Below are 16,313 nucleotides of genomic sequence, written 5' to 3' on the forward strand. Positions count from 1 at the left end.
CATGGTCATGTATCAAACATAACAGTCATGGTCATGTATCAAACATAACAGTCATGGTCATGTATCAAACATAATAGTCATGGTCATGTATCAAACATAATAGTCATGGTCATGTATCAAACATAATAGTCATGGTCATGTATCAAACATAATAGTCATGGTCATGTATCAAACATAACAGTCATGGTCATGTATCAAACATAATAGTCATGGTCATGTATCAAACATAATAGTCATGATCATGTATCAAACATAATAGTCATGGTCATGTATCAAACATAATAGTCATGGTCATGTATCAAACATAATAGTCATGGTCATGTATCAAACATAATAGTCATGATCATGTATCAAACATAATAGTCATGGTCATGTATCAAACATAATAGTCATGGTCATGTATCAAACATAACAGTCATGATCATGTATCAAACATAATAGTCATGATCATGTATCAAACATAATAGTCATGGTCATGTATCAAACATAACAGTCATGATCATGTATCAAACATAATAGTCATGGTCATGTATCAAACATAACAGTCATGATCATGTATCAAACATAATAGTCATGATCATGTATCAAACATAACAGTCATGATCATGTATCAAACATAATAGTCATGATCATGTATCAAACATAATAGTCATGGTCATGTATCAAACATAATAGTCATGATCATGTATCAAACATAATAGTCATGGTCATGTATCAAACATAACAGTCATGATCATGTATCAAACATAATAGTCATGATCATGTATCAAACATAACAGTCATGATCATGTATCAAACATAATAGTCATGGTCATGTATCAAACATAACAGTCATGATCATGTATCAAACATAATAGTCATGGTCATGTATCAAACATAATAGTCATGGTCATGTATCAAACATAATAGTCATGATCATGTATCAAACATAATAGTCATGATCATGTATCAAACATAATAGTCATGGTCATGTATCAAACATAACAGTCATGGTCATGTATCAAACATAATAGTCATGATCATGTATCAAACATAATAGTCATGGTCATGTATCAAACATAACAGTCATGGTCATGTATCAAACATAATAGTCATGGTCATGTATCAAACATAATAGTCATGATCATGTATCAAACATAATAGTCATGATCATGTATCAAACATAATAGTCATGATCATGTATCAAACATAACAGTCATGGTCATGTATCAAACATAATAGTCATGGTCATGTATCAAACATAATAGTCATGGTCATGTATCAAACATAACAGTCATGGTCATGTATCAAACATAATAGTCATGGTCATGTATCAAACATAATAGTCATGGTCATGTATCAAACATAATAGTCATGGTCATGTATCAAACATAACAGTCATGATCATGTATCAAACATAATAGTCATGGTCATGTATCAAACATAACAGTCATGGTCATGTATCAAACATAATAGTCATGGTCATGTATCAAACATAATAGTCATGGTCATGTATCAAACATAATAGTCATGGTCATGTATCAAACATAATAGTCATGGTCATGTATCAAACATAATAGTCATGGTCATGTATCAAACATAATAGTCATGATCATGTATCAAACATAATAGTCATGGTCATGTATCAAACATAATAGTCATGATCATGTATCAAACATAATAGTCATGGTCATGTATCAAACATAATAGTCATGGTCATGTATCAAACATAACAGTCATGGTCATGTATCAAACATAATAGTCATGGTCATGTATCAAACATAACAGTCATGATCATGTATCAAACATAATAGTCATGGTCATGTATCAAACATAATAGTCATGGTCATGTATCAAACATAATAGTCATGGTCATGTATCAAACATAATAGTCATGATCATGTATCAAACATAATAGTCATGATCATGTATCAAACATAATAGTCATGGTCATGTATCAAACATAATAGTCATGGTCATGTATCAAACATAATAGTCATGGTCATGTATCAAACATAACAGTCATGGTCATGTATCAAACATAATAGTCATGGTCATGTATCAAACATAATAGTCATGGTCATGTATCAAACATAATAGTCATGGTCATGTATCAAACATAATAGTCATGGTCATGTATCAAACATAATAGTCATGGTCATGTATCAAACATAATAGTCATGATCATGTATCAAACATAATAGTCATGGTCATGTATCAAACATAATAGTCATGGTCATGTATCAAACATAATAGTGTTGCAATAGTTGTAGATACATTTTTCAAGTCTATATTAATAGTTGTTTAGCTTAATGTTTCATTGTATTTTACTCTCCTGCTGTTCCTAAATTTGACATTGCAACACTGGAATTTCCCATTGGCTTAAAGGACAAATATTATGCATTATTTATATAAATAATGCAAATAATAAACATCCTCTTGACTACCTTTAGTGTGGAATCTCATGTCTTAGAACAAAAAAATCCTGAGTTTTGGTGCCATCGACTGGCTGCAAAGGGAATTACAACCAAATTTCAATTTTAAGTAGGGCTGCAGCTATCGATTCTTTTAGTAATCGATTAATCTATTGATTTTTTCTTCAATTAATAGGTAACAAATTTTGTACATTCCGTAAACCATTTAAAAGCATATTAAATCATTTTTTAAATAAATGTTATTGTTCATTGTAATAAACAAATAACAAATTGAGTTTCTGCCTAAAAAACACATTTTATTCTTAATTTCTGATTATTATTATTCAGATAATTATAATGGTCCTCCTGCTGTTTCCATAGATGTATTGTCCGTTTCAAGGCGCCGCAGAGGAGCGTGTGGCATGTTTGAAACGTACGAGTGTGACTGGGAAGCAGAGTGAGGACGTGGGGGAGCGCGGTGGCACGGGGAGGCTGGGGCGAGCGGCGCGCGGGACTAGTGCTGGTTAAAGCGGCAGCTCGCGGCACCTGCTCTTTTACACAACAAAACTCTTCCCGGTCGCACCTATAATAGATCCATGGGTCACACTCATGAGTATAAAACACGCCGCTCTCTCTGTTTTGCTTCAGTTGCTTCAGGAAGAAACTCTGTGGGAAACAAAAGCGCCACAAGTCGTTCCGTGCGCTCCGCGCGCCACAGATTCACGTGTTTTTAATAAAATATGTAAATTAAACGAAGCATTGAGGCAATAAAATAATAATCAAAGCTTTTTTGTAATCGAATTATTCGATTAACTCGAGTAATCGTTGCAGCCCTACATTTTAGCGCATGTCAGGCTGGCCTCTCACTTCCTGGTCTCAGCACGCAGTTGTACTGATCGTGATATTCACAGAACGAGTTTGGTTATAAATGATGGACTTAAAACAGCAGAGAAGATTCTCTGAGCCACGTCACAGATTGAGAAGTTATTATGCTGATTCGGAACAGTGTTTTTGACGCTTGGATTCATCAAACTAGTGTGGATGAAGCTAAATGGTTTTTGATGAGGGAACAATGGTAGAACAGGGTTAAAAGCTCAAAAAAGTCAATTTTTCATAACATGTGTCATTTAAATCCACATGTCAATCAATCACATCGTGAAACTGATTATGATTTTTGTCACCGCCCTACATGACTCAGACATAATATAAATGATATCTAAAATTACCCAATACAAGCTTTACCCCCATTTCCATCCAGAGACTTTCATCCAACATGTTTTTCTTTCTGTTTGGTTGTTATTTCCATGTGGTTCATCATAAGGCGAGTTTCTACACACTGACACTGCTCTAAATTATGTCTATTGTATGTCTATCCAATTCATCTCAGAGATTGTGACACTGTAGATTTTGGTTGATACATAAGTGTGTCATTCGTTTACTGTTGCAGCTCGTGTAACGCATATTCCCTAAATACTACCTTCAGCTCCACAGCACATCGCACTTAAACATGTGACCGTCGTGGTAACTGACCAAACAGAGCGATGGTGGCGGTCAGATTCCCCTGATGGTCTCCAGCTCGGTCCAGTTCAAGAAGCTGCTCCATCAGGTTTCCATAACATCTCCAGCCATCGCCGATCTGCTCTGAACTGCACTCGCACCTGCACCGGAGGCAGCGACAATCACCACTAATTATGAATCATCAAAACATTTCCACCATTTCGACGTTCGCGACCCAAGACAATAGATATTAGACATTATTCGTGAATTATAAAATAAAGGTAGCTTTGACCATTATTGAACATCCATGAGGATATTCTATTGTTATTGTTATTTTATAAATTATATTTTATTGTTATTTCAGAACTTGTGTGCTACTGCCATTGTTAATATGTAAGTGATCTCAGACTGAGTGATCATTTGTCTCTGAACAATCAGTACAATTTGAAACAATTTTAAACAATGCAATTGAACCAGAAATACTAAAATAATGTGTCCAATAAGTCAGGGGTTCTTAAATATTTCAGACCGGGACCCCCCAAATAACCACATCACTAACTCACGACCCCTACAGGTAAATTAATTTGATTTTTGTAATAGTTTCAAGTTGTAAAGCATTTCAAATTAGGTTTAATTTGATTTATTTTAGTAGCTTATTGTGTTATCTGGCCTAATTTCACCACTGTCTTGAAATCATCTCGCGACCCCCAGCTCATGCTTTGCGACCCACCAGGGGGTCCCGACCCCCACATTGGGAACCACTGATATAAACTAAACGTATCAGTTCTGGATTTACACAGCGTTGACATTCAGAATACGTGTCTTTTAAACATTCGCGTGCCGGTGTAGGAACCAAAAGTGTCCGAAAAGACGAAGATGTTTGGGGTTCTGTGACTTGCGGACTGTGATTGGCTGAATTTTAAAAAAACAACAACCAGGAAGGTAAACAAACGCCCGGACAGTTTCGGTTGCTACACCGGTTCGTTTGGGCCTGTGGTGCGTTGTCAGGGCAGCACCTGGCGTGTCCGTCCAGTCCGGTGCGGCAGGAAGCGGAGTGATGACAGGAGTCCTTCAGACAGGCCGACACCAGCTCACAGCCGAACTGAGCGCTGCCCCCTACTGGCCTCATCCCCGCCATGCACTGACACGTGGACTGAGGAGAAGACGAGCAGCGGGTTAGACGAGGAGCGCCGACGACACTACTGTGATAACGCTTCAAACGCGCCATGTCTACGATGTCGCGCCTCTGAAAGACAGAACTGTTTGACTGGTTTAATTAAGGCATATGAAACTTTTTCTTTGACGATGTTGTGTTTATTTTGACAAAAACACGCGCTTTCAACTGTTCCGTCCAAACACATTCATTCAGACTGTCGCGATTTGATCATTTCAGTGATTTAAAAAAGAGGTGCGAGATTTATCAAAGACTGACACTATTGTTGTCTTGAGATCGTCTATACTTAAAACTATTAAAAATGTTTCGGAAAGAGAGGGAAATATCGAGCGTAATCTCCCAAACAAAGTCTCAAAAGCTCATTGATTGATCGATTGACTTGTTTCAGCCCTTTGTGGTAAATGTTATGCTCCATTTGCAGCTTGCGCGACACTCAAGCTCACACTTTCACAGACACGTTTTAGCACATTTTGATGCTAATTCCAGCACTGCCGCAAAGAGAGCACGTTTTCCTGGTGTAAAAAAATTTCGGTGAATCTCCGGGGTGGTGGATGTTGACAAAAATAAATATCTCAATGGTTTTTCGTGAGTATTTAAATATTCAAACCGTATTTTTTATCACTAGTGTGCAGAAATGTGCCTGTAAATGTCTTGGTCGAGGTTTAAGTATTGCACAAAACCATAAATGTAACCATAAACGGGCAGAAATGTCACTTTGCACCCTTAAGACTGCAGAAAATTGTTTTATCCACAGACGATACACTCACACGATATTCTGACACCGCCGTCGGGACTGACCTTGTTGGCGCCGCTGAAGACGCACACGGTGGAGTTCAGAGGGCACCCGCCGTTGTTCTGGTTGCAGGGGTTTTTGGGGACGCAGACCCGGCCGTCGCCCTCGTAGTCCGGTTTGCAGGCGCACGTGACCTTCGACCCCCGGGACGAGCACTCCGCGTTCACGTCACAGTCCCGGGCGGAGCACACCGCTGACGGACGACAACAGCCCGTCGTGAACGCGCTTCTGCCAAAGGACTTACCGTATTTTCTGGACTATAAGTCGGATAATAGAACTTTGATAGTTTTGGCCGGGGTGTGACTTATACTCCAGAGCGACTTATATGTGATATTATTCATTATTTTCACACTGACAACCACAAGAGGGCGCTCTAGGCTCTAAGCGACGCAGAAGAAGAATCAGCACTTCCTCTTCCTCTGGAGTTTGTGGAGTTGTTTAGAAGTGACACAGAGGAAGAAGAATTCAGTGAATTTAGTGATTTGGGGTAAAACTGATGCTTTGGTAAACTTGTTAGCATGTTCTTTATGCTATAGTTATCTGAATAACTGTTCATATGTTACGTTAACATACCAGACACTTACCACAGTTCGACAGATGAAATGTCTGTTCTTGGTCTTGGATTTTATCAAGTACATTTCCCAAAAAAATGGGACTTATATGTGTTTTTTCCTCTCAATTATGCATTTTTCGGCTGGTGCGACTTATACTCCAGAGCAACTTATACTCTGGTAAATACGGTAACTATCTAATATTTGAGTCAAATAATCTGTCAACATTGTTTTACTTGAGCCACGTTTGTATCAGTCGACAAATGTATTTAAATTCAAATTGCGCAAAAAAAGAAGACGTGAAGTGATCTGAAGATTTGAGAGTGAATCGTGAGTTTGACCTTATAACTTGGTCTGGTCATTTGCTTTTGTCCAGGAAGATACATTTAATCAAGGCATATGCAGGGAGCCGGAAATAAAATATTCTATCTTTTTTATGTAGTTTTTCCCCTGCAACTTTAAGTGATAACCACATTCAACATTTAAAACCACAAACACTTTCCTACAACTGGATGGATTGTGAGTAACATCATAACTTTCAGTGTAATATTCTGTGAATTGAACCTAACAACTCTTTTTGATGCTTTTTAAAGCCCTTAATTTTGGCTGATTTAATTTAACAAGCAGAATAAACTAAAATAAAACAAATGCTACTAATGTATTTACTCATTCATTACACGTCTCTGCTGCGTCTCTGCCCTGGGACAGAATGACTGTTGCTAGGCTGCCATTTTGCCCTTAACGCCCCTTTGACCCAGGCAGACGGCCAGAGTGTCCAGCCCAAGGACACAAGGGCAGTGTCCCATGTGAAGAACTGACCTGCCGACCTTCATAATGACAAATGTATGACTATGACAAAGCTTCTGTTCAAATCCCATTCGGTCGACTTACTTGCACACGTCCCCTGATTGGTCTTGCGGTGTCCGGGCAGACAGTCGCAAGAGGCCGAGTCCCCGTCGCCGCGGCAATACGAGTACGGCGGACACGAGCGGCAGCCGAAGCTCACTGCACACAGAATTCACTCAGACGGAGGCGGTTCAAACACGGATCGTGGACATTTTGGAGGTTTTTCTTAGCATTCTTCCTCTAATTTCCTTTTTTATTCTGATATTATCGCACCGACATTGCACATATGTAATAGTTTGTTTACAGATAAGTGAAGATGTCCTACTGTCATAACTGGGACCATGGACAGTATGTCTTCATAAACGTAACTAAATGTTGAAGCAGATCACTTAAACTGGTACTGGACTTCCAAATTAACGATAAAAGATCTGAAATGTAGTCATGCAGGACTGTGGACAATTACACTGCAAGTTTATCTAAGTGTTTTTAATATCGACCGACTCTTTTTGAGGCCTTTTTTCATCAATCATAGTGATAATAATGTCAAAATCACTGCGTTAATCAGAATATAGACAATATACTCGACATCCTTCTGTTGCATATCTCCAAAACAACTGCCATGTGCTCCATTTTATTAATATTCTCCCCCGTTTTTCTTGTTGTTTTAATTTTTTTAACATCATCACGTTCGACCGCCGCGGCGTCCTCGTGGCCTACCTTGGTCGCAGCGTTTGCCGGCGTACGGGGCCTGGCAGAAGCACCGGCCGTCCCCCTCCGGGCCGCGGTCGCAGACGCCGCGGTCGCAGTCGCATTCTGCAAACACAAGGTCGGGATCAAGGCGGCGGCTAACGATCCAACAATCACTTAAGAAGTCGATTAGTCTGCGATTTACCGTATTTTCCGGACTATAAGTCGCACTTTTTTTCATAGTTTTGGCCGGGTTGCGACTTATATTTATACATATATACTTATACTTATACTCCGGAGCGACTTATATGTGATATTATTTGTTAATTTCACACTTGCAACTGCATTTCTTCCTCCGGTGCAACTTATAGTCCGGAAAATACGGTAATTTCCGATTAGTCGACTTGTCAAAACGATTATTTCTTTTGTACATTGAGACTTTTTTAACACATTTTTAACCAAATGAAGGTTGAAATGTGGCGACTAAAGGCTTCTACAGAGAGGATATTTACAACTAAAGTGTAATATTGAATACAATTGCAGTCTGTGTGTTCTATTTTGCCATTTTGATCTGATAAAGCTGCTGTCTTTGCTGTAACAAAAGCCTTTCATGTGAGTTTTAGAGTCTGTATTGTCCAGGTAATGATTACGATGATCAAAATACCACCTGGATTATTTTTTACAGTCAACTAGTCACAATTAGTCAATTCATCGTTACAGCCCAAGTTGAGCTCAAGCCAATAAGAGGCCAAGAAGATCACCAAACTGGAGATTATATAAGGTATTAAACGATCACTTTGCTGATCTATTTGTCTAGTGATTTTTCTTTCAATCAATCAATTCGTTGTTTAGGACTCAAACGTCACAGGATTTGTACTAAATTTGACCCAGATGAAGCTGAAGTTGAGGATCCTGGTGCAGCACATTTATGGACAAAAGAGTGTTTACATCGAATACACTGAATTGACACATTTTTCACATCATTTTCATATATTTACAGCTCAATTTGAGTCATGAAACCTCTTTTCTCAGCTCATGACATGTTTGGGAAACCTGCGTATAAACCAGTTAACGACTATTTCATTACTAAATTAGTTGACGATAATTTCAAATATCGATTAGTTGCGATTAATTGATTCACTTGTCGCAGCCACAATAAATCATGTGCTGTACTCTCTTTAGTAACTATGAAAATGTGAATTATTAAGTCAAGTCCCAGCTTATTTTCGCGCTAAATGTGATGCTGCTGGAGGCATCATCTGGCTGCCATGGTGACGACTTGTGCAGCGAATACCTCTGTCGCAGTCCACTCCGAAGGCGTTTGGGTTTTTGCACTCGTTACACGCGAAACCGGAGAATTTGTCCTGAAAGTAAAACACACACAGACAGTTCAGCTCGGGCCGGACCCCCCAAAAAAACCCGTTTCCGAGGAGGATGAACTGACGTCGCAGACACACGTCCCGTTCCCGCTCTCGCCGTCGGAGCACGAGCCTCGGAAGTTGCACGTTTTTCCAGACCAACTCGGACACGCTGCAGGAGAGAGAAAGCGATGGTTTGAAAGTGTTTTATATCGTTATAGTAGGGGGTTGTTGTTGTTGTTGTTGTTGTTGTTGTTGTATGACTGAGGCAACATTTATTAAGTGTTTGCACTGATTGGAGATTAAATGTAGTTCTATATGTTTATGACAATACAAAAAGCATAACATATTATTTGTATAACTGATTATTATTAGTACAGATTGTTTTTGGACTATTGGGGGCACCGTCCTCTTTTAAAGGAAACACTGCATTGTCACCAACTCAAACTGATGATACATTTATTAAGTGGCTGGATATGATTAATTTGTTATTTACTTTAGTTATTTTTACGTCCCAAGAACATATAATAAACAACATTTTCAAGAACTTGCACGAAAATATAATGAACTAAAAGTATTAGAAGCTCTAGGATGTCCCACTGCTCACATCTCTATGTTCCCACAGCTCTAGGATGTCCCACTGCTCACATCTCTATGTTCCCACAGCTCTAGGATGTCCCACTCACATCTCTATGTTCCCACAGCTCTAGGATGTCCCTCTCACATCTCTATGTTCCCACAGCTCTAGGATGTCCCTCTCACATCTCTATGTTCCCACAGCTCTAGGATGTCCCTCTCACATCTCTATGTTCCCACAGCTCTAGGATGTCCCACTGCTCACATCTCTATGTTCCCACAGCTCTAGGATGTCCCTCTCACATCTCTATGTTCCCACAGCTCTAGGATGTCCCTCTCACATCTCTATGTTCCCACAGCTCTAGGATGTCCCTCTCACATCTCTATGTTCCCACAGCTCTAGGATGTCCCACTGCTCACATCTCTATGTTCCCACAGCTCTAGGATGTCCCTCTCACATCTCTATGTTCCCACAGCTCTAGGATGTCCCACTGCTCACATCTCTATGTTCCCACAGCTCTAGGATGTCCCACTCACATCTCTATGTTCCCACAGCTCTAGGATGTCCCTCTCACATCTCTATGTTCCCACAGCTCTAGGATGTCCCACTGCTCACATCTCTATGTTCCCACAGCTCTAGGATGTCCCACTGCTCACATCTCTATGTTCCCACAGCTCTAGGATGTCCCTCTCACATCTCTATGTTCCCACAGCTCTAGGATGTCCCACTCACATCTCTATGTTCCCACAGCTCTAGGATGTCCCTCTCACATCTCTATGTTCCCACAGCTCTAGGATGTCCCTCTCACATCTCTATGTTCCCACAGCTCTAGGATGTCCCACTCACATCTCTATGTTCCCACAGCTCTAGGATGTCCCTCTCACATCTCTATGTTCCCACAGCTCTAGGATGTCCCACTGCTCACATCTCTATGTTCCCACAGCTCTAGGATGTCCCACTCACATCTCTATGTTCCCACAGCTCTAGGATGTCCCTCTCACATCTCTATGTTCCCACAGCTCTAGGATGTCCCTCTCACATCTCTATGTTCCCACAGCTCTAGGATGTCCCTCTCACATCTCTATGTTCCCACAGCTCTAGGATGTCCCACTGCTCACATCTCTATGTTCCCACAGCTCTAGGATGTCCCACTCACATCTCTATGTTCCCACAGCTCTAGGATGTCCCTCTCACATCTCTATGTTCCCACAGCTCTAGGATGTCCCTCTCACATCTCTATGTTCCCACAGCTCTAGGATGTCCCACTCACATCTCTATGTTCCCACAGCTCTAGGATGTCCCACTCACATCTCTATGTGAATACAGAATAAAAAACAATTTCCTACAATGATAAATAATTAAATAAGAGAAATGTCTCACCAAGGCAGAGCGGGCCCCAGAACTGAGGACAGCACTTGGGCCTGAAGAAGCGGCGGCCACAAACTGTTCTGCAGCCGGACAACTCCAACTGACGGCCCCCAACGGACACCTGGTACCTGCCCGGACCGACACCAGACCCGGTTTAGTTCTGCTTTAGTCCTCATCAAGTACTTTTGTCCTGGATTTGAAGGTCAAGTCCTTTCAGTCCCCAAGAAACCAAGTTCACAACCCAACGTTTTAAACCTTTTCCTAAGTCCTGTTTGTGTCCGCTTCAGTCCCAATCGTGTCAGGATTAGCCCTGGGTTCAGTCCTGGTTCTGGTTCTAGTTCTGGTTCCTTACGTGCAGTTCTCTGTCCTGGTCGCAGACTGCCTGGGCGGACATGTGGAGCGAACGGCGCAGGAAGTGCAGGGCCCGTGGGTCTCAATCAGGTCCTCCGACTGACAGAAGCCGTGCCCTTTCTGCAAAGCAAAGAAAATGACATGATATAGTTCAGGTTTAATCGTTTGGACTTGAACCAGGCGCTTGTTCTGTCGTCTGCGGGTTTAGTGCAGCTTTCCCTGGTCTCCTATTTGTATTTATTTATGATGTATTAATTAATTATTAATTATTTATGTATTATTATATTTATTATTTATTATGTATTATTCATTTATAATTCATTTTCTTATTTCTTATTAATTTATTATGTATTATTATATAATATTATTTATTTATTATTTGTGTATGTATTTATTTGTTTATGTATTTATATTTTTTATAAATAGATTTGTAGTAAATGTACACATCTACAGAGCTCATTCGATCTCACTTATGCACTTTAACTCATGCACTTTCACTCATGCACTTTCACTCATATTATCACTCATGCACTTTCACTCATATTATCACTCATGCACTTTCACTCATGCACTTTCACTCATGCACTTTCACTCATGCACTTTCACTCATGCACTTTCACTCATGCACTTTCACTCATGCACTTTCACTCATGCACTTTCACTCACGCACTTTCGTAACACTTTCAGGTAGGGACAGATTTGATGTTCTTTCAGCCTGAACTTAACTCTGGAAGTGAACATTTTTACCTCAGCGATGCACTTCCTTTCAGTGGGTAAAGAACTCCAGAGTTTACAGCTCTCACAGGAGAGCGATGATTGTCCTGCACCGTGGGATTTTACACTTTTGGTTTTACCTCTTGTCACTCTGCTGTGGTTTAGTCCTCGTGTCGAAGCTCAACTAATATCCTGGCTCAGCATTTCCTTAATTAACGTTGGGTATTTAACGAGTCCTTCACATTTAGTCCTGTTTTAACCCTGACTTGGTGTTATTTATTCTTGTTTCTTTGTCCTGGTTTGCCTCGTCGTCTTTTATATTTTTTACAGTTAACATTTTAGTTAATTGTCTCATATTATTATTATTTTAAAAAAAATTGCGCTTGCCTTTGTCTCCGGTTCTGATTGGACGGCAGCCGCAAAAAACAAAAGCAAGAACAGCCTCATCCTCTTCACGGTCCAGTCGCGTCGCAGCAGGGATGCACGAACCAATCAGATCACGGCAGGCATAAACAAAATAAAAACAAGACTGAAAATAATGGATATTTCTTTAACTCTTCTTGTTATTTGAAGGAAAGTCTGAAATAGTAAACAGGTTATTCAATAAAAATGTGCAAATGGCATAAATGACGTGAAAACTGTATCTCGGGGCCAACAAAACGATGGAAATGAGACAAGAGATTGTGTAAAATATCAGCAAAGTTTCGATAAATATGAAAGAAATGAAAGAAATGATACGGGGCAACACTTGTGCACGGTTAAGTGGGTCTAATTTATTGTATTCGTTTGTACAAATGAACGTGAAGAAGGATTATTTGAAGTAAGATCAGAGACGCTTTGAGTCGGGAAAGTCAGTGGTGAAAATGAGGAAGTCGTTTTCCAAAAGAAAGGCCAATTATGAGATCAAATTATTATTATTTTTTGCATCTAAACTAAACAAATGTGTAAAAAAAAGTGTCTGCAATGGACATAAAAATGCAAACAAAGAGGATAAAGGTGAAGAAATACTTACGGTTGAAGGTAAAACGACAAACGAGGTAAAATTCCGTCTCTCCCTTTGAAACTAGTCCATTTTTTTGTTCAATCTCCACAATCGAGACAAAAATATGGAGAGGAATGACACACTAGAGCAACTTTACAAGCTTTACACAACGAGTCCAAACGAGAGAGAGTCAATGGACGACATAAAAAGAGTCAGATCCTCGTGAAGACAAGCGGAATCCAGATGAACAGAAACGTCGCTTTAGGTGGAGAGAAACCTTGTTCCAGGGACTGAACCAGGATCTGGGAGTCCACAGCGGCAGGAAGCTTCTCCACGTCACATTTTTCCTGTTTTTTGGAGGTATAAAAATCACAACGAGGACAAGTCAGCACTACGACCGGACCAGGACCGGACCGGGACCGAACCGGGACCGAACCGGGTTTAAAGCGGGACTAGGGTGAGACTGGCCGTGGTCCACTTCCACCAGCGCAGCTCCCAAGGCTTCTCTCTAGACTTCCTTCCTCATTCGCTTCCTTTTCCCTTCATTTCTGAAACTGGTCACTCAGAACGAGACAAGAGTTTAAGTGGTTCTTGATCCGACTGAACTGGAAAACTAAATCTAACAAACCAAAGCACAACAAGGTGAAGTTCAGGTCAAATCTGTTTAATCCAATACAACTTTATTTGTGTAGCACATTTTACCAACACAATGTCTCCCAAAGTGCTGCTCAGAGTACAAAGCAAGCACAAGTAAAATATGTAAAAAGAAAATACATAAATACATAAAAAATAAATAAATACGCACAAACTTAATAAAATCTAATTAAAAAAACAACGTGAAATATATAAAATCAAATGAAAACGAACTAAAAACAACATTAAATATATACAATCAAATAAAAACGAATTAAAAACGACATAAAATGAATTAGAAACAACATAAAACATATAAAATCAAAACAAATCAAAATACAAAATAAAATATACAAAATCAAATAAAAAATATATTAAAAAACAACATAAAATATATAATATAATAAAAGACAGTCCGAGGACAACACAATTCTCATGCTGGGTTAAATACCAGTGAATAAAGTGAATATATTTTGAGTCTCGTTGATTGTTTAATGCATCAATACAATGTGATTATAGTGCATTTCATTATCAAGTATTCACCAACATCTTCACTTTATCTAAAGTTTAGATAAAGTGAAGTTGTTTAGAATCTAAACGCATAGAAACAACTTCACTTTATCTAAACGCATAGAAACAACTTCACTTTATCTAAATGCATAGATCCTCACGACCTAGATACACAAGAATATTTATTCATAAACTAGATTCGTCAAATGTCATTGGCGTAGTTTTTTTTTAAAGGATTCCAGAATCCCGCCGCCCTCCTACTGTTGCTGGGACATGGCACATGGTTGGCACACTGTGGCCAGGGGGAGAAGGGGCTCTGAACCCAAGGACTAAACCACGAGGAGAATGGATCCAGCTCTGATCATCCAGCACTTCCTGTTGGACGGGTGAAGGTCAAAGGTCAGGTGAGAGAACAATGAAAGGAAACCGATAAAACACAGAAAACAGCTGCATCAGACTCCGGGAGGCGTTCAGGGGCCCGACCTGGAGGTGGGAAATATCAGAGGCTGGACCCAGTGAGGCAAGTCTCAAGTCTCAAGCGTTTGGCCTGTACATTTAGAGACGTTTCACCTACACATGCGTCAATTAGAGACGTTTCACCTGTACATGCGTCTGTGTACATTTAGAGACGTTTCACATGCGTCTGTGTACATTTAGAGACGTTTCACATGTGTCTGTGTACATTTAGAGACATTTCACCAACCCAGTGAGGCAAGTCTCAAGTCTCAAGCGTTTGGCCTGTACATTTAGAGACGTTTCACCTACACATGCGTCAATTAGAGACGTTTCACCTGTACATGCGTCTGTGTACAATTAGAGACGTTTCACCTGTCCATGCGTCTGTGTACATTTAGAGACGTTTCACATGCGTCTGTGTACATTTAGAGACGTTTCACATGCGTCTGTGTACATTTAGAGACATTTCACCAACCCAGTGAGGCAAGTCTCAAGTCTCAAGCGTTTGGCCTGTACATTTAGAGACGTTTCACCTACACATGCGTCAATTAGAGACGTTTCACCTGTACATGCGTCTGTGGGCATTTAGGGATGTTTCACCTGTACATGTGTCTGTGTACAATTAGACGTTTCACCTGTACATGCGTCTGTACATTTAGAGACGTTTCACATGCGTCTGTGGGCATTTAGGGATGTTTCACCTGTACATTTGTCTGTGTACATTTAGACGTTTCACCTGTACATGCGTCTGTGTACATTTAGACGTTTCACCTGCACATGCGTCTGTGTACATTTAGAGACGTTTCACCTGTACATGCGTCTGTGTACAATTAGAGACGTCTCACCTGTACATGCGTCAATTAGAGACGTTTCACCTGTACATGTGTCTGTACATTTAGAGACGTTTCACATGCGTCTGTGTACATTTAGAGATGTTTCACATGCGTCTGTGTACATTTAGAGACGTTTCACATGTGTCTGTGTACATTTAGAGACATTTCACCAATTTATGCTTCTGTTGACATTTAGAGATGTTTCACCTGTACATGCGTCTGTGTACATTTAGACGTTTCACCTGTACATGCGTCTGTGTACATTTAGAGACGTTTCACCTGTACATGCGTCCGTGGGCATTTAAAGACGTTTCACCTTTACATACGGCGCCTGTGCAGGCAGTTTTTTTCTTTTTTTGGACATAAATTACAGTAAATCCCAGTTATCTTTGGTCTGTTCCCGGTTTTCCGCTGAACTGGAGCATTCCTCATGCAGTTCTTTATTTTCTGCTGATTCCTGTGGTAATAACGGACACGAACAGGAAGTGAGGTCGCACAGACAGGAAGCAGAAAGGTGTCAGTAAAGTGCCAACGCATCACAGACTTACTGCTGAGTGCAGCTTTGGCCGAAATGTTTTCATAAGTGCAGC

General features: G+C 40.0%; 1 protein-coding gene across 1 annotated transcript in view; it reads right to left on the reverse strand.

The window, feature by feature from the left end:
* The window catches only part of stab1 (stabilin 1), a 91,811-nt gene extending 79,475 nt beyond the window's left edge, over positions 1-12,336 (reverse strand). The window contains exons 1-10 of the mRNA XM_072432471.1: positions 12,262-12,336; positions 11,597-11,715; positions 11,257-11,372; positions 9,386-9,471; positions 9,236-9,305; positions 7,972-8,067; positions 7,300-7,413; positions 5,863-6,050; positions 4,907-5,043; positions 3,924-4,051 (exon numbers count right to left, since the gene is read on the reverse strand). Of these exons, the coding sequence (XP_072288572.1) occupies positions 3,924-4,051; positions 4,907-5,043; positions 5,863-6,050; positions 7,300-7,413; positions 7,972-8,067; positions 9,236-9,305; positions 9,386-9,471; positions 11,257-11,372; positions 11,597-11,715; positions 12,262-12,336 (1,129 nt within the window). The remainder of the gene's footprint in view (positions 1-3,923; positions 4,052-4,906; positions 5,044-5,862; positions 6,051-7,299; positions 7,414-7,971; positions 8,068-9,235; positions 9,306-9,385; positions 9,472-11,256; positions 11,373-11,596; positions 11,716-12,261) is intronic.
* Between the last annotated feature and the right edge of the window lie 3,977 nt (positions 12,337-16,313).

This window comes from Eucyclogobius newberryi, unplaced genomic scaffold, assembly GCF_026437365.1.
Source record: "Eucyclogobius newberryi isolate DKJ021-1_F unplaced genomic scaffold, fEucNew1.0.hap1 SCAF_11, whole genome shotgun sequence".
NCBI classification, from domain to species: Eukaryota; Metazoa; Chordata; class Actinopteri; order Gobiiformes; family Gobiidae; genus Eucyclogobius; species Eucyclogobius newberryi.